Source organism: Rhinatrema bivittatum, chromosome 14, assembly GCF_901001135.1.
Source record: "Rhinatrema bivittatum chromosome 14, aRhiBiv1.1, whole genome shotgun sequence".
In the NCBI taxonomy this organism is placed as follows: Eukaryota; Metazoa; Chordata; class Amphibia; order Gymnophiona; family Rhinatrematidae; genus Rhinatrema; species Rhinatrema bivittatum.
Window position 1 is genome coordinate 15,892,548 of NC_042628.1, and position 25,046 is coordinate 15,917,593.

Below are 25,046 nucleotides of genomic sequence, written 5' to 3' on the forward strand. Positions count from 1 at the left end.
GCGGACGATATCCAGGTCCTGATACCCATTAAGGATTCCTTCGCAAAAACTCTGGCTTACTGGGATACATGCCTTCAAAAAATTAAACTCCTCCTCACCAGCCTAAACCTGGTATTAAATTCCGGCAAAACTGAACTACTGCTCATCGCCTCAGAGAACAACCCCATTACCTCTGCACAGCAAGCCACGCCAACAATCACACAAGTGAGAGACCTAGGAGTCCTAGTTGATAATCGCCTGAATTTCAAAGCCACTATTAACAAAACCACCAAAGACTGTTTCTATCAATTACAAGTTCTGAAAAGAATTAGACCTCTTTTCTATGCCCAAGATTTCAGAACCATTCTGCAAGCAATCATTTTTTCAAAATTAGACTATTGTAACACCATCCTACTTGGCCTTCCCGCTTCATACACCAAACCGCTTCAGATGGTGCAAAATGCAGCTGCACGAATTCTGACAAATACCAGGAGAAGGGACCACATAACCCCTATTCTAAAGAACCTCCATTGGCTACCGATACACTTTAGAATAATATACAAGGCCATTCTCACCACATATAAAAACATCCACCAACTGGCTCCCATTGACCTACAGATCCCTCTCCGACTACACAATTCGTCAAGACCGACAAGAGATGCATACAAGGGTTCGCTACAGGTTCCACCGCCCAAATCTACCAGACACAGCACACTAAGAGACCGAGCTTTCTCTACAGCCATCCCACCGTTATGGAACTCCATACCCTCAAATCTTAGAATAGAACCATGCATCTCAACCTTCAAAAAAAGACTAAAGACCTGGATATTCATACAAGCCTTCCCAGACGTCAATTGATCTAATACTTACAAGCCACCCCTAATCTCCATCTACACTATGGTCGACCTTATCTCCTATCGTTTACTTGTGTAAATTAATAACCTGTCCTTTCTCTTCCTCTAAGCCAAGTTCTTATCACCTTGTTATATGTAACTGCCTTTTCAGCACTTTGTTATTGTTATGTTTACTTTGCACCCCTGTTTTATGTGAACCAGCATGATGTGACTGCTGTCTCGAATGCCGGTATATAAAAAATCTAAATAAATAAATAAATAAATGAATGTACTGATGTATTATGCTTTCATGTATTTTGTAACATGCGTTGAGGGCAACCAAAGCTCCTTCAAGTCTGCTGTTATATTGCTACATCTCCACAGCCCATGTGCCTTACTGTTATGTGAATAATTTACTGCCCAAATCAGCGAAAGTTGTCTGCTTAGTGTACAATGCCAAGAACATAGAGCCCACACACCAAAGCCTCTAGGATGAAAATGCATAATGAGAAATCTGGATTCTTTAAACTTCTTCCCAAATTTTGCAAAATATGGTTTTCTGCTGTAGAAAAATGCTGGGCACAGTTAGCCTTGTGGGAAAAGGGTGTCCTTCTGGACCTTATCAAAGCCTCAGATCTCCCACACATATCAAAGGGTAGTTCCTAAATTATGTTTACGATTAACTATAAACAATATTGCATGGATTCCAGCACATGTAGAAGGAAAAAAACATCTCTAACCAATTAGGAACGGCAGAGTACAAAAAAGGCCATGCAAACAAAATCAAGCATTCATTCCTAGCTGACAGATCTCATTGCTACAATAAATGTGTTAGATAATCTCCATTTTCAATTGCTATCCCCTAGTAAAGCAATACCAAAGCTTTTGTGGTATGAACGTGAACATCCAAGAACCGCAGCAGCAACAAAACAAATTCAGTTCACAAAAGAAGCCAATTTTGAAAGGATTTAAGGCTCCTAACTTTGAAAGCCAGGCTCCTAAACTGGCCGGTTTGAAAGTTTACTAGGCCACATTCTTAAATTCAGGCTCCCAGATTCATGAGGCTCCTTAATTAGTGCCCGATCATCTTTTCATTCCCTTCAGCGGTGCAAAGAAAGGGCAGAAGGCCTCAAAAGCGGCCGCAGTGTGGCGGCTGAAGGAGGCCATGGTTTCGGCGCACGTTGGTATTGGGGCAGTTGGTGCCTCAAGACCAAATGTGCTCACTCGACTCGGTCGCAACGACATCCTGGGCCGAATGTCACTTAGCGTCGCCACAAGAGATTTGTAGGGCGGCTACTTGAAAGCCACTGCACGCTCTCTCCAGGCGTTATCCGTCTGGACGTCCAGGCACCAGAGTCTGGAGACTTTGGTGAAAGCGTGCTTCCAGCGGGACTCTCGCGGTCCCAACCCTGTCTAGGGAGGCTTTGGGTCCATCCCAGGCGTCTGCACTGACCTGGATACGTACAGGAACAGGAAAATTAGTTCTTACCTGCTAATTTCCATTCCTGTAGTACCAATGACTTTCAAGAGGACGCCCTACAAATCTCTTGTGGCGACACCAACTGACATTCGGGCCCAGGATGTCGTTGCGACCCGAGCATTTCAAACTGGTCAGTCTGTGTCGCGGCAGCTGCCTCAGCGTCTGTATAGGCCGTACGCGATTTGCCCTATTCGGCTCCCAGTGCCACGCCTCTGATGTCCAGCCACTGAGATTTTCTACTAAAATCAGGCTAGCACTGCTCCACAATCTCTTTTGCATTCGCAAACAAGAAACTGGAGGCTGCGAACAAGTCAACTTTGCAAACTCTTGCCCAGTCTGGATGGTGCTACCCTGGGACAATTTACGAATGCAGCTTGAAGACAAGAGGAAATCTGACGCGGAGACTTTACCCAGCACACCCTTATCCCAAGTACTGCTGAGGAAGCGACCTGCACCCTGGTCTGGAAACGTACACCCGCCATCTCCTTTGTCCTCCCCTGATATGGTATGATTCTGTGGGGGGGAGGGGGGGAATGGCCTTTTTAAGACACCTGTGGTCTCCTAGACACTTGGTTATGCATGTTTCAATGTTGCACTATAGAATAAATAATGCTTACTTTTTTCCCCGCCCTCAAGTTAAAGGCATTTTAAAACAGCTTTAAAAGTCAATTACTTTTAGAGTTTACACCAAATTAGCACTTCTTTTGCTAACCCTGTTGACACATAGCTGTTAGAAAAGTATTAGTCTATAAATATTCTGTCATCTTAATGAACTTTTCATATGGTAATTTTCAGAGGTTCAAGAGACTGCGAATTAATCGAAAGCTGCTTACTTGACAGAGGGAAACAAGCAAATCCCAAAACAAGGGTCAGAGAAAATTCCTGCAGGTTACCAGCCGCGCCAGTCGCTCGATAACGGACTCCATTAAGTAGAATTTACCCTTAAACAGAGCTACCAGAGAGCGGAGGAGATTTTACCTGTTGTAAACTGTCCTTTCAGTTTCTGGAAAACAGGGTCCTGGGCGGTAGCTTGGGCTCTTCGGGCCAGAGACTCGGATGCTGCGCTGGAGAACATGGTGGAGACATTGGAGACGTTCTCCAGGCCCACGCCAAAGGTGCTGACCAACTTCTTCACAAAGTTCAGGGTGTGAGGCGTAATCTTAGCATCAGAAACGGCTCCGCTTTTCTCAAAGGCTACCGAGTAACACTTGGCCAGGCCCTGCTGCAGCTGTCTGAGAACCTGGCCGATACATAAAAAGCAGGATTGAAAAGGAGTAAGTACTACATGGAGTACACAATATTTTCTTTTATATATATATATATATATATATATATATATGCACGTTGATCACAAATTCCCAAAATATGTTGGCATGTTTCCTATCCGTTATGCTTTTCAACTTGCATGCACAACTTTACGTTGCTGACACGGACATCACTTTGCTGCAACCGATATAGACAACATATATTTGTCTGCTGCCACACAACTTACATGCATCATTTTCCTGGCAACAAAAAGTTAACTGTATAAGCTAATAAAGGACACTGGCAAAAATTAGTGCTGACGTAAGACATTCTGCAGTACTTTCTGTAAAGGACACCTAACGTTATAAACAAAACACAGGATAGCCTTGATTCACACCGACAGCAAAGGTGACACTCCTCAGAACAGATCGCTCTGCATCCGTGGTTGCAGACCCTCAACCAGCTCTGGTTTTCAGAACATCCATGGAGATGTATTTGCATATATTTATTCTAAGAGGTTCATTTGCATTATTATGCTTTTATTACCCTGAAAAAAAACCACACTTGATTGAGAAGTTCAGGTGCTGCAGTTGAGAATTCTTGCCCTACACACTCACAATGACTTTTTAACGGCATCACCCTCCTAAAAATCACCCCCTTGCAACTACTGAAAACCCAATTGTCATTCACTGTTGAATCAGCAGATTAAAAGGAATGAAACGTCAAACCAAGCATTCAAGTATTTAGTAAGCTTCAGTAAAATGCAAGTGTGGTAACTCAAGCCGTAGCGGCTTGGGGACAGCCACAGGCAAAACGGGGGCGGACTCTGGCTGTTCCTTAAGTGCAGTTTATTTACAGTGAAAATACACCAAAGCGCAGTGCACAGCGAAACAAAGCAACTCGGGCACCTCAGCTTGGCTTCAGGCAGCTCACAATTAATGAAGGAAAGTGCAAAACAAAATAATCACTAGGAGCCAGCTCACCTCTAGGCAAGTTCCCAACTTGAGCTAGAAGGGGTGACCATTGTCTGTCTCAAATATAAACAGAGCTGTGGGACTCTCTCTCTCTTTCCCGGGCCCGTCTAACCCTTCTAGGCCCTGGGGTCTTATACTCTGATGTAGGGCTCCTCCCTTCACCCAGGATTCCCTGCAGGTTTCAACTTTAAGGAGGACCAGGCGAGACAGCTGTGCCCGCTCTTTTAAGGTAGTCTGAGGGAGTTTTCTGTACACTCCCTCACAACAAGGTGGTGAAATTTTGCACCAAAAAATAAATTCAAGCTCAAGGATTGTATTTTTTTTTAACCTAGAGGTTGGTAGATTCTTGGAGAAACCTACCAGCAGAGGTGAGGGAAAGCAAAACTGACAGAATTTAAGTACACTTGGGAAAGTTAAAAGGGGGTAGTGGTAAGAACGAGGATAAGGACAGGTTAGGTAAAAAATAAATAAAAAATCCACCATGAAGGCCCTGGATATTAATTTAAATAGAGAAACTTGTGTCATCATCTACCCAAAATGGCAGAAGATCAAAAATGAGAAGATGAAACCCATTTGGATAATGAGCGATCTCCTGCAGGCAGTCAAGCTTGCATGACTGACAGCTGGGAGAGCTCTTTAGCTAGAGCAGTGTAGGCAGAGACAAGCAGGCAGAGTGGGTGGGACAGTTGGTTCCTGTTACGTTCCTCTGCAAATCCAAACGCAATGCTATGTAGTTCTCAAAACAAAATAAATTTAAACAGCGCTTCCTTGAACTTTCACATCAGTATTCCCAATATATTTATTATGATTAACAATAAATATACTGTCCTCAAAGCTGACTAGCTTCTAGAGGACAAATTTCAAGGCAATTTACACAGGTACAAAACGTGCCCCTCGCGTTAGTTGGCAGTTTGAGAAACCGCCCTCTTGGTGCAGCTAAAATCAAATGCACTGTCAAGCAACGTGCGGCTTTCAGATACGTTGAGCGGGATCATTCTTCCCCGAGGGAACTCTAAAAAAAAAGATCAAGTGAGAAGGGAACGGAGTAGGGAACTTTAAAAAAGAGTTCAAAATAAGTTTATAAAAGTGTTGATGAGAAGGGAATATAGTAAAGAGATAGTGTTGGTTATAAATAATCTTCTTCAGCATTTGTAGTCTTTATAAAAACTAAGTTAAGAAATTGAGTATCTTAAAAAGACTAATTGAGAAGGGAACGGAGTAGGTAGATAGCGTTGGATTTTTTCAAGTGGTATAATCACGGATGTTCAAAACTGCTGTATAATAATTATGTGCAATATGTGTATGTATTTTAATATAATATTGTATTAGTGATAGGTGCAATGTTATAACTAGTGATTGAATGTGGTATGCGTGATGAGTGTGAGTAGGTTTTAGATGTATGTGGATTTGAATTATAAGTGATTAATAAAATATGTGTTGAAATGTACACAGGTATATGTTTGTATATTTATTCATAAGATTAGTAATCCCCATGCCTTCTGTTAAGGGTAGTAACTGCTGCTTCCATAAAGGTTATCCCCATGCACCCTTGGTCTTCATGTCCAACCCTTAGCCTTTAGGGATCCACGGTGTTTATATAACACGCCCTTTTAAACTCGTTTACTGTTTTGAGCTCAACCCGAGAGGGAGGTGGGCCTGCTACTGCCCTGGGCTCTCACAGTCACAGAGCCCACATAAGGCCCAGCTACCATTAAGGTCACACAGGAAGGCTGCTGTAAACAGCAAATAAATTTAAACAGAAATGGCCCTATGAGCACCACTTAAACCATCAACGTCACTGTAGTTTAATTTCAAACAGTGAGGGTTCTGCCCAGCTACGTTTCACCCCTTAGTGATCCATATACACCTGAAGAGAAAAATAATTTCAGGGTAACAATCCAAGGCAAAGACTGCAAGATGAACACACCAAGTGAAAGGATTTACTTTTTTTTTTTACACATACAGAACTCACAACAGAAATCTGAAAAAAATGCCTCAAGGTAGATTTCTCTCTTTTTTTTCCGGTACAGCTTGTAAAAGATAAATCTTCTGCAGAGAAAACTATTGATTTTTTTTTTTTATTTGTGTGTCCACCTCACAACTCAAGTAGCAAAACATTATTCAAACTCTGGATGTCATTGAACTATTCATATTCACTGGGGTGTTAAAAGTGTAACCAACTCGTCATATAAAAAAAAAAGACTTTTGTAGGTCCTTGGAAACAAATAAAACTGCACCCGGAATGAAACTTTGATCTTCCCTGAATAGAAAAACTAATTTCAAGGTGAAATTTAAGAGGCATTTCATCTTCACAAATCAAACGCTAGGCAGAGCTCAAATGCACTTTGTGGGCAGATGGGTAAAATACGCTGCTATAGGCCTTCGATCTGGTTTCACAGTTTGCTTCTATAGGGTGGTGGAGACTAGGACAGTATTGCAATTCATGAAAACATGAGATAAAACACAGGATCTCTGAAGGAGCGGGTAGGGACTGTAAAGTTGGTGGTGCGCACAGGCAGACTGGATTGGCCGTAATGGTCTTTTTCTGGCATCATGTTTCACGTCCTTTTGTGCCTGCTCCCGGTTTTCCCCTTACATGGGATTTAAAGCGAGGGCCTGCTCCCAGTCCAGGGTTTCTGGGCAAGGCACCAGGGGGCATCCAGACAATAACCGGGAGGAAGACTAAAACCAGACCTCAAACAATCGGGGTTCGAGTGGTGTTTCAAAGAGATTAAAAATACCTCCTCGTGCCAGTTCTCCCTGAACCAGACCATCTGATCCACGATGCCTTCCAGCGAGGACAGGAGAGTCGGGTGCAGCTCTCGCTGCATGTGCATGATGCGGCTGCAGCGCCACATGGGCGCCGTGGCTCTTATAGGTCCAGGGTCGGAGGCGGAGTGGGACTGAGTGCCCACCGAGCTCGGCTGCTGCTGACCAGAATCTAAGAGAAAAAAAAAAAAGGGGGGGGGGGGGACAAAAAACAGTCACATAAGCACATAAAGGACGTGGGTGCTCTCTGAGCCGGCATGCTTTCATCTTATTTTATTTTATTTATTATGGCGGAAAGTAACCCCGCAAAGATCTGCACCCGCTTATTCCACGGATGCTTCTCCCTTCCAAATTACTTGCGGTGTTGCGTTCCCCGCCCCCAGAACACCTCCACGCGACGAGGGCAAGTGTGTGAAAATCCGTGGGGGGAACGACGCGCGTCCTTTTAGCAGCGGGAAAAGCACACGGGTTAGGCCGGGGAAGCCAACAACGCGCCTAAGTGTTTTATTTTCAAAACTACGCACATTTGGAAGTTGAAAAGCACCCGCAGAACATACAGGCACAGATCTGCCTGCCTGCGTGCTCCTTCCCCGGACGACTTCTGAGAACCGGAGCGGAGTCCACACGGAAAAGTACCTGCGAGCTTTGCAGCCATGCGGGCACTTCTGAAAACCGCAACACCCCCCCCCCCCCTCACCCGACCCTGCCCCCTTATTTAGATACCTAATGCAGACTCCACTGGAGAAGAAACATCCAATGAAGATCACGTGGACTCCCACTCCTGGCAATCTGGCTGATAGCCGCCTAGGGGGGGAATTTTCAAAAAGCTTCTACTCATGTAAATGGGCTTTTGAAAATTACCCCGGGGTTGCCCGTGTAAGAGCGCTTGCAGAAGCAAGTTGGGAGCGGGACGATTTTCAAAAGCAAGCATGTAAATACGCCCCAGCTCAAACGGACCCCGCTGGCTTTCAAAAGTGGACTTGCGCGCCTAAGTCTGCTTTGAAGATTAGGACGGAAGTCCATGCGCACCGTTATAAAAACTGGGACTCGGTGCAAAAGAAAGGCGATTTGGCCTCAGGCTCACCACTTTTATAGCGCTCCCGCTGTTCTATCTTCAGTGTCAGATAAAGCGTCCTGATGGGGAAATAGACAGCTTGAGGGTAAACCCGCCCAACCTATGGAAAGGGGGGAGAAACAAAAAAATCATGAGAGCTCTATTCAGACCAAAGGAGATAAACTGCTGACCCAGGTTATCTCAGTACTGGCGCTAAGTGCACATTTTCCAACCAATTAGTACCCATGAAGCATCAGTTTGATCAAAAGCTATTTATTCATTAGGAACTATCTGTGGCCAGTTGCAGCACTCCCGGCCAATATCTGAAAGAACAGGGCTGACACGCTGCACTTGTATTCATTCCCTGCATTAAGGGGCAATTAATGAGAGTCCGTCCCCTATCATCTTTCCAGAGAAATCAAGAGGCAGCATAATGTGAGATTTCCCTTGCATCGGGTCTGCAAATAGCTCGCTGTGCACAAAACAGGAGAGAGAGAGAACGGACACGATGACACCAGCCAGAGCCTTGAACCGAGACCGCAACTCCCAGTGAACCCAGGAGAGCGTTCTGGCTCTGCCCCCATCAGAGAGTAACCGTACGCCACAGTGCTGCGGCGCCGAGCATGAATAGCATCCACTTAACGGAAAGAGAAACCCTTTTTACCAACCCGAGGCTCGGCGGCTCCTCGCGGGGGAGCTGAGCAGACATTAACGTGCAAGCCCCTGCTTATCTCAATCCTCTGAGCCTTACACAGGTCCATTAAACGTGGGCAATGCTCAGGCTAGGGAGCGTCTGAATTTTTTAGTTTTATGGTCTCGCTGCTCACCCCTCCCCCACACCCCCCCCCGCCGCTAAAATATGATCCAACCAAAAAAAAAAAAAAAAAATCCCACCAGCGCCCTTTTAATAAAATCAACTGTTCTCTCCCCCCACCCCTTTCAGAATGAAAATAAAAGGAAAGATTTTAACTCCGGAAGAACAAAGCGGCTCCAGGCGCCCCCCGTCTCTGCCCGAGTGCCTTTACTCACGCGCTACGTCGCCGCCGGCACGGGCAGCACCGTCACGGCCGCGCGACTCTCGGGTGGCTAACGCCTGCTCTGCTCTCTCATTCTTCTTCTCGCCATTTGCCACCCGTACCGTTTCGATTTTTCTCACAATCGGATCCCGGCTTGCGACAGGTTTGGTTTGTTTTCTTGGCGGGGAGAGGCGAGCTGCGGATCCAGCGTGGGTTTTTTTCCGTTATAACATTTGCCCTGCCGGTGCGTATTCTTCTCCTTCTCCTTTCATTAGGACTTGTTAACACGCTCAACCGCTTTACAGAACCTCTGAGCGAGGAGCAACAGAATAAAACCGACATACACCGAAAAATAAACTGGGCACTTTACGAAACAAACGTGTAACATTAAAAGGAAAACTACCTAATTAATAACCAGTCTTCAGGTGAGGATAAAAACATAAAAATAATCCCCATTAATTGACGGCACAAAAAGACCACGCAGTCTATTCCAACTACTCAGCTCTCCCGCTCTCCTCGGAGATCCCCCCCCCGGGTTTCTCTCAAGCTTTCTTCGGCTCCACCAGAAGGCCGCTCCGTGCATCCACCACCCTCTCTGTAAAGAAATATTTCCTTAGATTACTCCCGAGCCTGCCCCCTTTCATCTTATTCCCGTGACCCCTGCCTTCTGTGCACGGAAACCTTGCAGGGTTCTCCCCTATCTCGCCTTTCCTCGAGGGTCTATGTTCAGATCTTTAGGCCCGTTTCCATATACTTTAGCACGGGGGTGGGCAAACGTTTCTGTGTAGGGGGGAAGGGGGGCACATTACAAGTTAACAAGTGCAACGAGGGCCAGGAGGGCTCCCCCCCCCCTCGGAGCTCCTCGACACAACAATCAAATCCAGCGGGCATTTCAGCATCGTCATTTCTAGCAGCCGAGGAGCCCCCCCTACAATAATCAGCAAAAAAAACCTTCAAACCCAACAACTGCAAGGCATTTTCCCTGGTTAACAGAGTATCTCACCTCAGCCAGAAACGCGGAACCCAGACACAGACCCTCGCCAAAATCAGAATAAAAGGGCCATGAAGTATAACTAGAAAGGTGCAGACAAAAAAAACTGAACTGGAAACCACTAAAAGCCAGACTCATATGCAGTGCAATAACGCAAATCCAGAGATATCACCATTCCGCAGAAAACAAAACCAAGCAGTATAAAATCAATTATTAGTGAACCATGCCAATAAAAATATTTCAAAACACATGACTAGAACATATAATTCAGAAGCATAAAAAAAAAGCTAAACATTTCCCAACAAATTAATTAAATATTTCAAAACACCAATAATTAAAACTAATAACAATATCCCCCCCCCCCCTGCATACCTATGAACTTTTCATTTCCAGTTACTCTGATATTGTAGTGGATTATTAGTGTAGGGGACGGGGGACACAAACTTTCTCCTCCCTCATATTTATTTATTTATTTATTTATCAGAGGCTTTTCTATGCCGACGTTCGTTTGCACATCACATCGGTTTACATTGAAACAAGTGGATAAGAAATTACATTTCAAACATTCAAACTGCTCCATCAAATCAGGGCAGTTGAGATAGTTAAGGTATAGAAGGTATATAGATACACACACTCACAAACCCTTCTACCCTCTCTTCTCACTCCCCTCTTCCACTTGCACATTTCCCCCTTCCCTCTCATTCACCCTTTCAGTCAATCACCCCTTCCCTCCCCCTTAGTCAGTCACTTACCGCTCACATTCTTCCCGTCCCTCTGTCATTCACCCCTCACTCCCTTCCGTTTGTGCTACTCATCCCTCTGTATTCCCTCCTCTCATACCCCTTCCTCTCGGTCATTGTCTCCTTCCCCCTCACTCCCTTCCCACTGTCTCCTTCCCCCTCACTCCCTTCCCACTGTCTCCTTCCCCCTCACTCCCTTCCCACTGTCTCCTTCCTCCTCACTCCCTTCCTTCTCGGTAACTCTGTCTCCTTCCCATCACTCTTCCTCCCCCATTCTCCCTCTTCCCTTACTCACCACCCTTACCCCCATTCCTTTCCTAACCCGTAATGTGATTCACCCTTCCTGCCGGCTTCCTGCCATCTTCTTCCTGCGGGCCGGGTGCTGGAAATCCACTGGTAGGATATCCTCGGGCCCACCGCCATGCAGTTCCCTCTTCTTGCTGGTGGGGGAGTGGGAACCCCACCCGTACGGCGCTCCTTGGTGCTGCGCGGCCAGTTCTTGCTGCCAGCATATCACAAGCTGCGCAACAGTGCTGCCTTTTTCTTGCTGGTGGGGGAGTGGGAACCCCACCCGTACGGCGCTCCTTGGTGCTGCGCGGCCAGTTCTTGCTGCCAGCATATCACAAGCTGCGCACCAGTGCTGTCTTTTTCTTGCTGGCGGGGGGTGGGAACCCCGCCAGCACGTCGCTCCTTGGTGCTGCGCGGCCTGTTCTTGCTGCCAGCATATCACAAGCTGCGCAACAGTGCTGCCTTTTTCTTGCTGGTGGGGGAGTGGGAACCCCACCCGTACGGCGCTCCTTGGTGCTGCGCGGCCAGTTCTTGCTGCCAGCATATCACAAGTTGCGCAACAGTGCTGCCTTTTTCTTGCTGGTGGGGGAGTGGGAACCCCACCCGTACGGCGCTCCTTGGTGCTGTGCGGCCTGTTCTTGCTGCCAGCATATCACAAGTTGCGCAACAGTGCTGCCTTTTTCTTGCTGGTGGGGGGTGGGAACCCCGCCAGCTCTTCACATGCTGCGCCACATTCTGATTTGTTCATGCTGGCGGGGGGGAGGGTCAGCGCATCATTCAGCAGCGCCGCCGACACAGCCTCTGACCTTCCTGCCCACACTTCTGAGCTTAGCCAGGGCCCGACATCGCACGGGCCGCACATAATATATAGTTAAGAGAGCTCGGTGGGCCGGAATAAAGATGGTGATGGGCTGCATTTGGCCCACGGGGCGTAGTTTGCCCACCGCTGCTTTAGAATGAAGACCGCTGGTCATTTTAGTAGCCACCCTGGACCGACTCCAACAGGTTTACATCCGTTTAAGAGCGGCGGTGAAAAGCCAAGTTCTCACTTCCTTAGGAAACCTTAAAATCATCCTGCATGCTGTGAATTTCTATTCAAAGTCCATCCCATAGTCTATGGCCCTGTATAAGAATTCTTCCTGAAACGCCATACGAGACACAGGGGAGAGGAAGAGGAGGAGGAGAGACGCTGGGGCTGGGTGCTCTGACTTACAGGCCCAAACCAGAAGCTCCTAGCACAGATACTGCTGCACTGAAACTGTTTAAACACTGCTTCCTGCGACTTGAGTTTCTGGGTTGGCAGGCAGGAATTAAATTTAGCACAAGACTTTCTGATCATTTTGCACACGAGAATGACATAAAATGAAAGCTGAAAGCATCTTAATAACCGTTGGGACAGTAAATGAACAGCGAGTGATTTTATATATATATATATTTTTTATTTTTTTTTACACTACAAATGCTGTACAGAGAGAGAGAGAGAGCGTGCGCGACAGACCCTGCCCCAATTAGCATGAGCTGCATCACAGCCACTTACCTGGCTAATAAGGTTCAGCAGGAGCTTGCCCTCAGAGCCGACTAAGCAGGTCAGCAGCTGAGGAATCCAGGCCAACCACTGGATAGGAGGGACCCCAATGCAGTACTTGTCAACCGCATCTGCCAAAGTGTTTTTCTCGTCATCGAAGCTCAAGAGCCAAAGCACCTGCGAAGAAGGGTTGGAAAGAAGAAAAAAAAAGAAAGCAATCTGAGGTTTCTTCCTGCAGGACCCGACACGTCTGCTCTGAGTGCTTTGCGATATCAGTAGCCTGGCAGGCTCAGGAGGGCCACCCTAGTCAGAAAGCCGGTATCCTGCGCTGTTAAAAACCTCGTTCCGAAGGGAAGGCAACGGGGGACGCGTCAGAGATCGGCAGAGCACTATCAGTACCAGCTGACGCCGGAACAGTTTTTTTGTCCCGCAATTGTCAGAGGCGATTTATCCGGGTAAAATGTCCGCCTGAAGCCCAGCTCAATGTGCAGGTGGCGGCTCAAACGACGATGCACTTTTACCCATGCAAAAAAAAAACCCAAAAACAGGTGAGCTCAGGGGCGTGGCGAGGTGGGGAGAGGGAAACAAATCCACGCGCGTCATTTTGAAGGGGGGGAAAAAGCAGGTGCGCATCTCTTCGGCTGCCTTTTCCCTGGGACAATTTTGAAAAGGGGGAAAGCATTGCTCGTGCCTTCCCCTCTGAGACTTGGTACAAAGTCTGCGGGTGAGGGGATGCCTGCATCAACCAGAACTTATGAAAACTGCGACACCCCCCCCCGCCCCTCCCCCAACAACAACAAAGCAGCAGCGCTCTCTCTTTTACACACAAGCTGGAAGCCAACACAATGGGGCAATAAAATCACATGGCACGTCAGAGGGGAGCTGTGAACACACATCCCAGGGCTCCTCTTCAATCAGGGTTTCCCTAGCGTGACTCCCCCCCCCCGGGCTCCTCTTCAATCAGGGTTTCCCTAGCGTGACTCCCCCCCCCCCAGGGCTCCTCTTCAATCAGGGTTTCCCTAGCGTGACTCCCCCCCCCCAGGGCTCCTCTTCAATCAGGGTTTCCCTAGCGTGACTCCCCCCCCCCCAAGGCTCCTCTTCAATCAGGGTTTCCCTAGCGTGACTCCCCCCCCCTATCTCGTTGACGTTTTAGGGGCTGCTTGCACCCCCTCCCCCCTCCTGCAGGTGGGGGCTGGCTTTCACGCGGACGGCGGCACACTAACGCCTGGGGGCAGGGAAACCCGTCGCCGTAGGGAGTCCTAAAAGCAAAAAACAGGTCCAAGGCGCCCGCCGCTGGAATGCAATCCTGTGCTGCTTTTTTGGAGCTGGATTTTGACATCAGAACGTGCAGAGAGTGAGCGGAAAACCGTGCCGGGGAGAAGAATGAAGAATCCAGGAAGTCCATACTCGGCGCCACTCAGCCAGATAAAGTTCCAACTTATCTGGCTCAGCGGCGCCTTTTAAACATTTGGCTGCGGTCAGCGGCTGCCGCTTTGCCGGACAAATACTTATCCGCTTAAGTGGTGGGCGGGGAATGAGCGTAACAGGGAGGAACTGAGTTAGCCGTACAAGTTATCCGGTTCACGCGGATATTCAGCTGGATAACTTATCTGCCTAACTCTGGGCCTGATTCACTAGCGGGTACATTTTAAAAGGAGCCCGCGTGCGCCCGTAAACGCGCCTACCGGGCACGCGAGCAGAGATGTGGCTTGATTTTATATCGTGTGTGCAAGTTCACGCGTATCGTTTAAAATATCCTTTCCACACGTATGTGCGCAGCCTTTACTCGCGTACGCGCACAAGTGACCATATTTTTTTTTGGGGGGGGGGGGGGGGGGGAGAGAGAGAGAGAGAGATTCTGTTAGAGAGACAATCTGACAGTGTTTATCTCCCATTGTAAGAGGGGCACTTTCAACTCAGGGTGGATATTTTGTGGGGAGGAGCAGTGTTACAAGGGTCTACAGACCCTTGCGCCCTAGGCAGACCAATGTAACACCGCCCCCCCCCAAAACCCCCCCCCCCCACCCTGAGTTAAGTGCCCCTTACAGTGGGAGATATATAGAGTGCCGGATTGAATGTCTCTCACCCCCCCTCCCCATGTTCAGGACCCTTCTGGCTCAAAATCTCCAGGACTTGCATCTCATCAGGACCAGTAGTAACGTTACGCAGGTAACATGGCGCGCGTTGCCACGCTCGGCCTCTGCAAAATTCGGGGTTACGCGTGTACGTCTTGGCCCCAGTCCGGCACGCCTATGCCCCATCCCTTTTCTGCCTCCTCACTCTTGACACGTGTACATTCCCGGCTTCTTAGAATGCGCGTTGCTCGTGCGCGGCACACAGAGGCGCGCATGGAGCCGTTTTTGTCCGAGCAATGCTTTTAAAGCCTACCTGTAAGGCTTTTCTCCCTGTGGGGAAAAATGCTTTGTGAATCGGGAGCTCTGGTTGCTCCGCAGACCTAGCCCAGTTAGCTAGATAGCTAGCTCGATATATTCAGCGGCATGGCCGCGCCACTGAATACATAGGATAAGTTTATTCTGCTACCTTGCTGAGCTGCACAGAGGTTGAATGCGGACCTCCAGAAGTTTGATAGCAATTAGCTTTGGGAACCTAACAATAGCTCTCTATTCTAATTGCATAATGGAAACTTTTCTTTTGGGGGTTTTTTTTTTTTTGGTTTATTTTTACTGAACTCTGGAATTTTTTTTTGTGTATGAAGATGCATAATTAAGAATGGATGATTGTTCTACCCTTGTGAAAGAACGGCCTTGGAACATTTTCGGCTCATTTTAGCAAAAGGCTGAGAGAACGCAGTTCTATGGCAGGATAAGTTTGAAACTCTGTACAACAGAGAAGCTTTGTGCCTCACGCCCCCGATGGTAGGCTGAGGGGGCAGGCTTGGTTCGGATGCAAAAATGTAAAAAAGTAAATTGAAAAATAATAATAATGTTTGCTGTTACTCAGTATTGGGAGCTTTCTTTTTATTCAACTTTACTTGGCCAACAATAATGAAACCAAACTAGAGGAGCAAAGGGGGAGCAAATGGAAGTAATTCTGGGCGACTTTTCAAAATGATTCCCTCTTACACCCCCCCCCCCCCCAAGGTGCACACTCGGACGGCGAGTGCCACAGGTGTCCCCGTAGGTGGTAAAGCAGATTTCTCGTGTAAGTGGAACTTCCTTTGAAAAACGTCCTATTCAGAGGTCCAGTCTGCTTCTCCTTTATAACCTCCTCAGACCATCGGATCAAGCAGACGTAAGACGTGTGACTAGCAGAAATCTGCCTCCAAAGCCACCCGCCCCCGTTTTTGTGCTTTGGGCCAGCGAGGGTAGAACACAGTGCCCTCTGGCTGGCTGTCCTCTGTGTGACGTGCTTTGGACCCTGCCAGCACTGACAAATGTGTTTCCTGCTACAAGAACATTTCGCTTACTAAGGTATTTTTTTTTATCTGGTCTCAAGGGTGGAATTACTCATCTAGCACCTGTAGCTAAAGGCACGAAAAGTTATCAGCCCAGTTTTACTCTGTTCCAGAAGTCAGCGTCTAGATCATGGTTGAGAAGAGACTTACAGTCACTAAGGGGGTCATTTCCAATCAGCCTAGGAAGAAAGTTGATAATAAAAATGCACATATGCTATACCAGTTTTTAAAATGGACTTGCGTCATGATTCCACCAAATCTGCCTGCAAACCTGCTATTAGGTGGGAAAATTGACACGCCTGCTTCTGAAAATCCGGAATTAACGTACGACTCTCCTGGTAATGCCTCCACTCAGACTGCCCACATATCAGGCGGGCCCATTTCTGGGAGCAAAACGTTGTTTTCCCCACGGACATGTCAACGACCTCTAAATGCCTCACACAACTGTTTTCAGCAGCGTTAAATTCTGTTATCTTAAATGCATTTTATCAGCTGCATTCAGAGTTTTATTTATTTATTTTTTGCTTGGACTTCTCTGTGTATTGACTTTGTCGCGTTAAATCTTCCACACGAGGAGCTGTGGGTTAACCCGCAGGGGGGCCCTGGATTTCTCCTATTTCCGAGCTTCAACTGGAGGAGGGGGAGAAGAGAAGAAAAATAAATCTCTCTTTTCCCCGATTCTAACATGAGCGATGTTTCTGTGGTCACCCTCCTTCCATTCACCGCTGCACCGTGACAGGTAGAGGGGGCCGTACTCAATGAGGAGGAATGTTCAAGATTTTTTTTTCCCTATTCCTCTTAAATAAACCCAGGTAATACAGGCCCGGACGGTTTCTGCTACAAAGAGATTCCGCACCATTCTGTACTGGGTCAAGACTTAAACGGAGGGAGAAATTTGTGGCTGCCATCTATGAGAAACACCGTTCACTTGTAACGCCGATAAATGCCGAATGCAGAAGCACGCGAAAGATTCAGCGTGGTTCCCAAGGCTGCGGCGCTGTTATGGTCTGCCCATTGGGCTCTGGGCCTTACCTTCGCCAAGTACTTTCTCGATTTGCTCTCATTCTGGTGCCGGCACGCATGGAGGTAGCATGTGATGGCCGACACCCCCAGGTGCAGCTGGCGATCCTTCACGAAGATATTCTCCAGGTAGTCTCCCCACATTGCCCACGCCTTCACAAGCACGTCGTGCATCTGGACGGCGGCCGAGAAGGCTTTGTTTGCATCCTCAGACCTGCAGCGGACAGAAGGTGGCGGGGGGGGGAGGATCAACGATACAAGTCCGAGAACAAGGCTACAATGGTGAACTTCACCGCCCTCTATCTGCTAGGGCGAGGGTTCTCAACTCCAGCACCTTGAGGGCCAGGACTGCTTTTCAGAGCAGGCCCACTACGCAAATTAACCTGGTTCTTTGACCAAAAGCATGAAAACATATCCAGATACATGTTCTTTGTGGAGATCCTGAAGATCTGACCTGTTTGCGGACTTCAAGAGCCGGTGACCTCAAGTGCAATAAACTACCTGTCATGAGAGACGTTCAATGGCTCTACCATTTAAACCACTAACTTACTCAATAATTTTCCCCTTATTTAAGCAGATTTGTTGAGAACAGAGCCTTAATTCTCCAAGTCACGTTTCAACCTGGGTACAAATAAGAAAGCTTAAATCCAGATGCAAAACAAGTTTCGCATACAGCAAAATCAGGAATAACAAGATATAACGCAAGAACTTTATCTGGCACACCAAGCTTAAAATATTCTTGGAGAAACAAAAAAATGCACTCTTTGCTTTTTTTTTTCCCCTCAAAAAAATACTTGCTGGAAGGAAGCATCAGCAATGCTTATCTATCATCTCAAACTGTAACACATTTCTTAAATATTTCACATGGAAATCCACTATAACAAAACTCAGCTTTCATACGGACCACACTCTGTCACTGACAATTAAGTATAACTATGTTTTTGCACTAAATTCTATTACCATGGATGTTGAGATTTTATAAATTACTAGAGGAGTACTAATTTCACAACATATGTATAATTACCTTCCCCTGAAGAGCTATAACCAGTTTAAGAATTATTAGCAGCGCAGGCTGGGTAAACAGAAATGATATGAAAAATTACTTCACTGAATTTGTGCTCCAGTTTCTAAAACCAATATATCTTTCCGGCTACTTGCTGCAACTCGAAACCAGGTCTCCTCCTTCTCCCTTAAGAGCTTTTTCCCACCAGGTCCTTTGGCCCACACAGCTGTATCCTGAGCAGACACTAAAGGATGATGATATCCTCCACAATTAAACCAGGAGCACAGGTTACGGCTCTCGTCGCCCTACCCAAAAGTGAGACGCTCCAGTCCCAGATGATCTGAGCCACAGGGGAGTCAGGATATGGCGAACCCAAGGGCACACGTGCGCTAAGGGTTTCGTGCCAGCGGGCCGAGTCAGACACCTGCAGTGGCCACGCATCTCCTACACAAAAGGCAGACATGCTGGAGATATCCACCTGGACCTATCCAACTGGGCGAGGCTGCTCTTTTTTTTGGCATCGTGTCCTCTTGCTGCGGGACTTCACTTGCTCCCGGAGTGACTAAGCCACCCGGTGAGCCCGGAAGTCACATTTACTAAGGGGACCTCTCTCAGCGAAAGCATGAGAAGTCCTGAGAGATTCAGTTTTGGGTGTGGGGCTGAGAGTAAATGGAGCATTCTCCCTGGTATGAATCAACTTAGATAAACGATCTTTAAAATAAAGTAATTAAAAAAAAACCCCCAAAAACCCCAGCGGGTCTGCCTTTATTATGGATCTTGGCTGTCAACGGGACATCTTGTCCCAGAAAGGATTCCTGAATACTCTTTGCTAGAGTGGTTAATCATGCTGCAATGAGCATGTTTGCTGGCCCCATTTGGTACAGGGGGGCTTTACTATGATGTTAACGCTTCATGCATACTTGGACTTTACCTGGGAGAGAGTGCCCATCCCTTCAAACAGCCGTTCCAAAAACAACGGGACAAACAGATGGCAAGGACAAGGTGAGCCAGACCTGACTATAAACTTCCTTCAACTACATACACTAAATCTGTAGCCCTCTTTTTTTAAATTTTATTTTATAGGAATAGGGGACAGGCAAAGGGACAAAACCATTCCTGCCTCAGTCTCTCCCAGGTCAGCCAGAGCTTTTTGCTAACCTTAGAAATGCACAGTTCTATTGGGATTCCCCTTTGTTTTGCCTTATTCTGCATCTTGCATTTTAATGTAAGAATGTCGGTATATAAAAATTATAAATAAATAAATAAATAAATAAATCTCAGCATTCAATAAAGAAAGCCCAATAACTGTCTATTAATTGCTGCAACTGCATCACCATACTTTTGTCAATCTCACAGCCGACATTTCAAGCAAATTACCCAAACAATACACTGTATAACTTATAAAAGTGCCATTGACATTAAGTTTCTTATCTCCTAACACATTATTACAATCCTAAACAGGTTTCATGGTATCATGAAACCTGTTTAGGATTGTATCCCAGAATTTGTATCATCTTCTATATTATGTCTAATATATATTGTGTAAAAACGTTATATCATAATTTTTCTTTAATTTTCCCTTCCATTTCTGTTACACTATTATTTACCATATAATCGTCCTTTGTTCCGATAGGTTTTTAAAATTTTGTTACTGTTATGCGTTCTATGTAAAGGCTATGCCTATTTCCAGTGGCATTCCATCTGTTATATGTAAACTGGTACGATGTGCAAACGGCTATTGGTATATAAAAACGTTAAAATAAATAAATAAATGGCAGTTTAACTTCAGTATACAACACACAAGCTGCGGTAAAATTGCAACCCATTGCTTTATAGTTAGAAGGTTTTTCATGATAAAAAGGCGACAAAAATCCACATCTCAAAAGTTCCCTTAGTTTAAGAATTAGAAGAATTGCTAGGCCCTGTGATTCAGCATGGAAGACCTGGATTTGATTCCCCACTCCTACCCTTGCTGAGGATGCTGCAGAGGCAGCATTCACAACCCCGGGGAGGGGAAGGAGCGGGTTTCAGTCATCGCCCACCTAGTGAGCAGATTCAGGATCCACATTAGCCGAATTCTGGAGGTAGCCGTAATGTGTGGCCCCTGATCAAGGGACCTTTGCTGTGATGGCTGACCCAAGTTAGAAAGGGGATGTAAAAATAGGGAAGGGATAAAGCCTGGGAAGTTGTGAATGAAGGATCATGGCCCTGTAGCCAAAAAAAGGCTGATGTCAATTGAGCTGGAAGTCCAAAGGAACAAGATGAAACCAATAAGTAAAAAAAAAATAAAAATAAAAATGAAGTGTATAAGTCCAGTAGTCCAGAATCACATAAGCATGCAAAGATGAAAGAAGTGACCTGACTAGCATAGAGCAAAAAACATGATGCAAACACCAACAACCTTGCCTGTCAAGGAACTTATTAAAAAGATAATTAGCCTCAATATTACAGAACCACTTTATTTCTCTGGGTAACATGCCTGGCATAGGCTGAGCAGATTACTGCACAGAGCAGGCTGATAAATGACTCACTCTATCACTACTTTCCCTTTCTAACAACAGGATTTGTCACGAGTCTTCTCTTTCTCTATTCTCGCCCATGTTATTTATCACACTGGCACCCTGGATAACTCTCTTCACGCTCTTTCTGTCACCTTGCTCCAAACTGCAAAAGGTGAATCGTTTCATAGTAATTCTAGGGCACTAATCAGTCACTTTTCATCCCGCAGTGCTCTGCATGGTACAAAGAATGCCTTTAATGGTCTAAAATCTGGTAAGCAGGATTCATATTGGCAATATATGCCTGGCAACAATTTCCTCCTTTCAACCTCTCTAAATAACATAGGGGCGGATTTTCAGAGCCCTGCTCGCCGGTGAGCCTATTTTACATAGGCCTACCGGCGCGCGCAGAGCCCCGGGACTCGCGTAAGTCCCGGGGTTTTCGGAGGGGGGCGTGTCGGGGGCGTGACCGAGCGCAGCGGCGTTTTCGGGGCGTGTCGGCAGCGTTTTGGGGGCGGGTCCGGGGCGTGGCTACGGCCCGGGGCGGTCTGGGGGCGTGGCCACGCCCTCCGTACCTGCCCCCAGGTTGCGTCCCGGCGCGCAAGAGGTCCGCTGGCGCGCGGGGATTTACGCCTCCCTCTGGGAGGCGTAAATCCCCCGACAAAGGTAAGGGGGGGGCTTAGACAGGGCCGGGTGGGTGGGTGGGTTAGGTAGGGGAAGGGAGGGGAAGTTGAGGGGAGGGCAAAAGGAAGTTCCCTCCGAGGCCGCTCCGATTTCGGAGCGGCCTCGGAGGGAACGGGGGTAGGCTGCGCGGCTCGGCGCGCGCCGGCTATACAAAATCAATAGCCTTGCGCGCGCCGATCCAGGTTTTTAGCAGATACGCGCGGCTCCGCGCGTATCTACTAAAATCCAGCTTACTTTTGCTTGCGCCTGATGCGCCAGCAAAAGTAGGCCAATTTGCGCTATTTGAAAATCTACCCCATACTGTTTTTCTTGGGCGTTGCTGTTACGGAGCCATGATTCACGGATTCTCATGATTGGGAAACGGCCATACCGGGTTATAACTTGTTAAGGAAGGACAGAAAAGGGGGAGGAGTAGCACTTTATGTCAAGAACAATATCCAAGCAACTGAACCGCAAGGAATGTGGGGTAGAGAAGAAGCATTATGGGCCATCCTAAAAAAAGATGATGATTCATCCATTTTTACTGGTGTGGTCTACAGACCTCCGACTCAAATGGAAGAACTGGACAAAGATCTGCTCGAAGACATTCAAAAGGTGGGAAAGAAAGGAGAAATGTTGATTGTTGGAGACCTTAATATGCTGGACGTAGACTGGAGAATCCCTCTGTGGAATCTACCAGAAGTAGAGAGATAGTGGATGCACTGCAAGGGGCTCTCTTCAAACAAATGGTAATAGCACCCATGAGGGAGGGTGTTATACTTGACCTAGTACTCACTAATGGGGAGACTGTCTCTAATGTTCGGGTAGGTGCCCACCTCAGTACTAGTGATCATCAAACGGTATGATTTGACATCGCAAATAGGATATAGAGAAGTCACACAAAGACCCAAATTTTGCATTTCAAAAATATGAACTTTGTCGAAATGGGGACATACCTGAAAGTAGAACTAGACAACTGGGAGAAAATGGGAGAGGTGGAATAACAGTGGGCCAAACTAAAAGGAGCAATTACAAAAGCAACAAATCCATATATTAGAAAAGTAAACAAAAGTAAGCGAAATAAGAAACCAATCTGGTTCTCAAAGGAGATGGCTGACATAATACAAGCAAAAAAACCCAAAAAACAAAAAACAAAAACCAGCATTCAAGAATTATAAAGGATCCCAAAGGAAGAACACATAGAAGAATATCTGGTAAAACTTAGGGAGACTAAAGAAGTAATCAAGAAAGCAAAATGTCTGGCAGAAGAAAAGATTGCCAAAGAGGTAAAGCGAGGTGACAAAACATTCTTCAGATACATCAGAAAAAATAAGCATGGGAGAAACTTGCTGATATGGCGGTTACTACCCTTAACCAATAAGCCTTAATGCTGTTGATGCAACTCCATCATTCCTCTCTGCTTCAATGGCAAGAGGAAACGGGAAATTGGACTCAAACAGCAACCAACAAGGGCTTTGACTTTGACAGTCTGGGAAGCTTATAACAGTGGCTTGTATGGCCAGCAGTTACTTCCATAAGCTTACTTGGCAGACTGGATGGACCATTTGGTCCTTTTCTGCTGTCATTTCTATGTTTCTATGTAAAAGTGAGCCAGCCTGCAGAGACAGCTAGCACATAACCTAAAAACTCCCTAGCCACCAAAACAGCAAACCCTCCTCCTAACCTACTCAGGTTTCCTTCCTCTCTTTTTTTGTTTAAAAAAAACTTTTTACCAACTTTATAAAAACCTCCTAGGCTGGAACACAGAGCTGCAAAAAAAACCAAAAACAAACAAAAAAAACCCCCCAAAAGGGACAGACTGTAAAAATAGTTATCCTGATCCTGCAGCCACCTCAGCAGCCTTGTAGAAGGGAGGGATCTTTTCCACCAGATTTCCACCTCATGAAAGCAAGGAGCGAACATACAAAAGGGTTCCCGACCCCCAGCTTGCCCACCTCAACCAAAAGGGATGGTCCCCTAAGGAACCAAAAACCCCTTGGGAGGAAAGCTCGTAAACTCAATTTAGTCTCCTAACTGCAGAACTGCACGTTTTGCACCATCTACCATCTGCTGGAGACAGAGAAATACTGAGGAACTGCAGATGGCATGCGTGGTTTCGTAGCAGTGTCAGTAAAACATCTGCTGGCAGGGATGTAAAACCCAGGAATCTGCACTGATCTGGGTACATACAGTTATATCTATTATAACTAGAGGGAGCACTTTGACTTTCAAAGCCCTGGCCTATTTAACATCTATGTCAGGGCTTCCCAAAACTGTCTAGCCAGTCTGGCTTTCAGGATACCCACAATGAATATGCATGAAATAAATTTGCATATACTGTCTGCCTGATAAGCAAATTTATTCTATACATATTCATTGTGAAATCCTGAAAATCCAACTGGCTGTGGGGTCCCCCAGGACAGATTTGGGAAGTCGATCTATGAAAATCAGAGGTTCAAAGATCATATCCCAGTATTCTTAACTCGTCTGGTTAGCACAGTGGGTGTGGCTAAGGAGGGGTGACAGCCACAGCTAGAAAGGTACAGGCAGTCAAACTTGTATAGGTTACAGCTGGGAGATACCTTATACTAGAATTGTGTAGCCAGGCAGATAAGGTGGACCAAATGGGTCTTACCTGCAGACATGTACTGTGTTAATATGTAGATTTTATTCACCGCAGTCAGGTAGATAAAATGCGTACCACTATAACTGGTTCTAAATGTGGAAACTATCTATAGAAGTGCTGCGTGATCATCATATACAGCACACTGTATCATTTCTCCCACCCAACTTGATTAGCAAGAATATTCCTTAATTAGAGTAAAATGTGCCGAATTGATGTTCTGATTCTTTCTGGACTCTCATTCAACTTGTATACGTACTTGTTAATCTGAGCCAAGAACATTCCTTTCAGTGCATAGAACTCGGCTGTCATTTCCTTGGTGAAATACTTCAGGTTTGTGGATTCGATTACCTCTAGGCCCTATTAGGAAACATACAACGGAAAAAAAAACGCTTTACAAACTCAGAATTTTTAAATATTTGTACAAGGAAAACTTCCTGTAGCATTTATATTGGAGAAATTACTTACCTGATAATTTTGTTTTTCTTAGTGTAGACAGATGGACTCAGGACCAATGGGTTTATGCTCCCCTGCCAGCAGATGGAGAGGGAGTCAGGTTTGAAGGCTGTCACCCTAGATACACCCCTGCAGTGACCTCAGCCCTTCAGTGTTCTCTTCAAAAGCTACTGTGGACATACTATCGAAAAAACTTGATTAAAAGCTTGATTAAAAACAGATAACCGTAACCGTACTCAACCTGTCCTGATCTAGGGACCAGATGACGGCTTACCCGAATTGAATAGTCTTAAGACAGTGGGTTCCAATGTGATAGCAGTGAGCACTGAAGTGGTCACGTGGGTCCTTGCCCACGGCACTACTTCCAGGGTTGCCGCCATCAAACAGAGGACTTGAAGATAGCTCTACACCATTGGGCGTATCATGCTCATCAGCAGACGCACTTGGGACATCAACTTCTTATCCGCGCGGTTG

The 25,046-nt window shown here is 46.4% G+C and overlaps 1 protein-coding gene across 5 annotated transcripts in view; it reads right to left on the reverse strand.

Annotated features, from left to right (window-relative positions):
* The window catches only part of TRRAP (transformation/transcription domain associated protein), a 252,240-nt gene that overhangs the window by 63,746 nt on the left and 163,448 nt on the right, over window positions 1-25,046 (reverse strand). For all 5 annotated transcript variants that reach the window (XM_029576431.1, XM_029576433.1, XM_029576429.1 and 2 more), the window contains 6 exons: window positions 24,376-24,476; window positions 17,342-17,543; window positions 12,907-13,071; window positions 8,365-8,455; window positions 7,253-7,452; window positions 3,271-3,532 (listed from right to left, as the gene is read on the reverse strand). In XM_029576431.1, coding sequence (XP_029432291.1) covers window positions 3,271-3,532; window positions 7,253-7,452; window positions 8,365-8,455; window positions 12,907-13,071; window positions 17,342-17,543; window positions 24,376-24,476 — 1,021 coding nt within the window. The remainder of the gene's footprint in view (window positions 1-3,270; window positions 3,533-7,252; window positions 7,453-8,364; window positions 8,456-12,906; window positions 13,072-17,341; window positions 17,544-24,375; window positions 24,477-25,046) is intronic.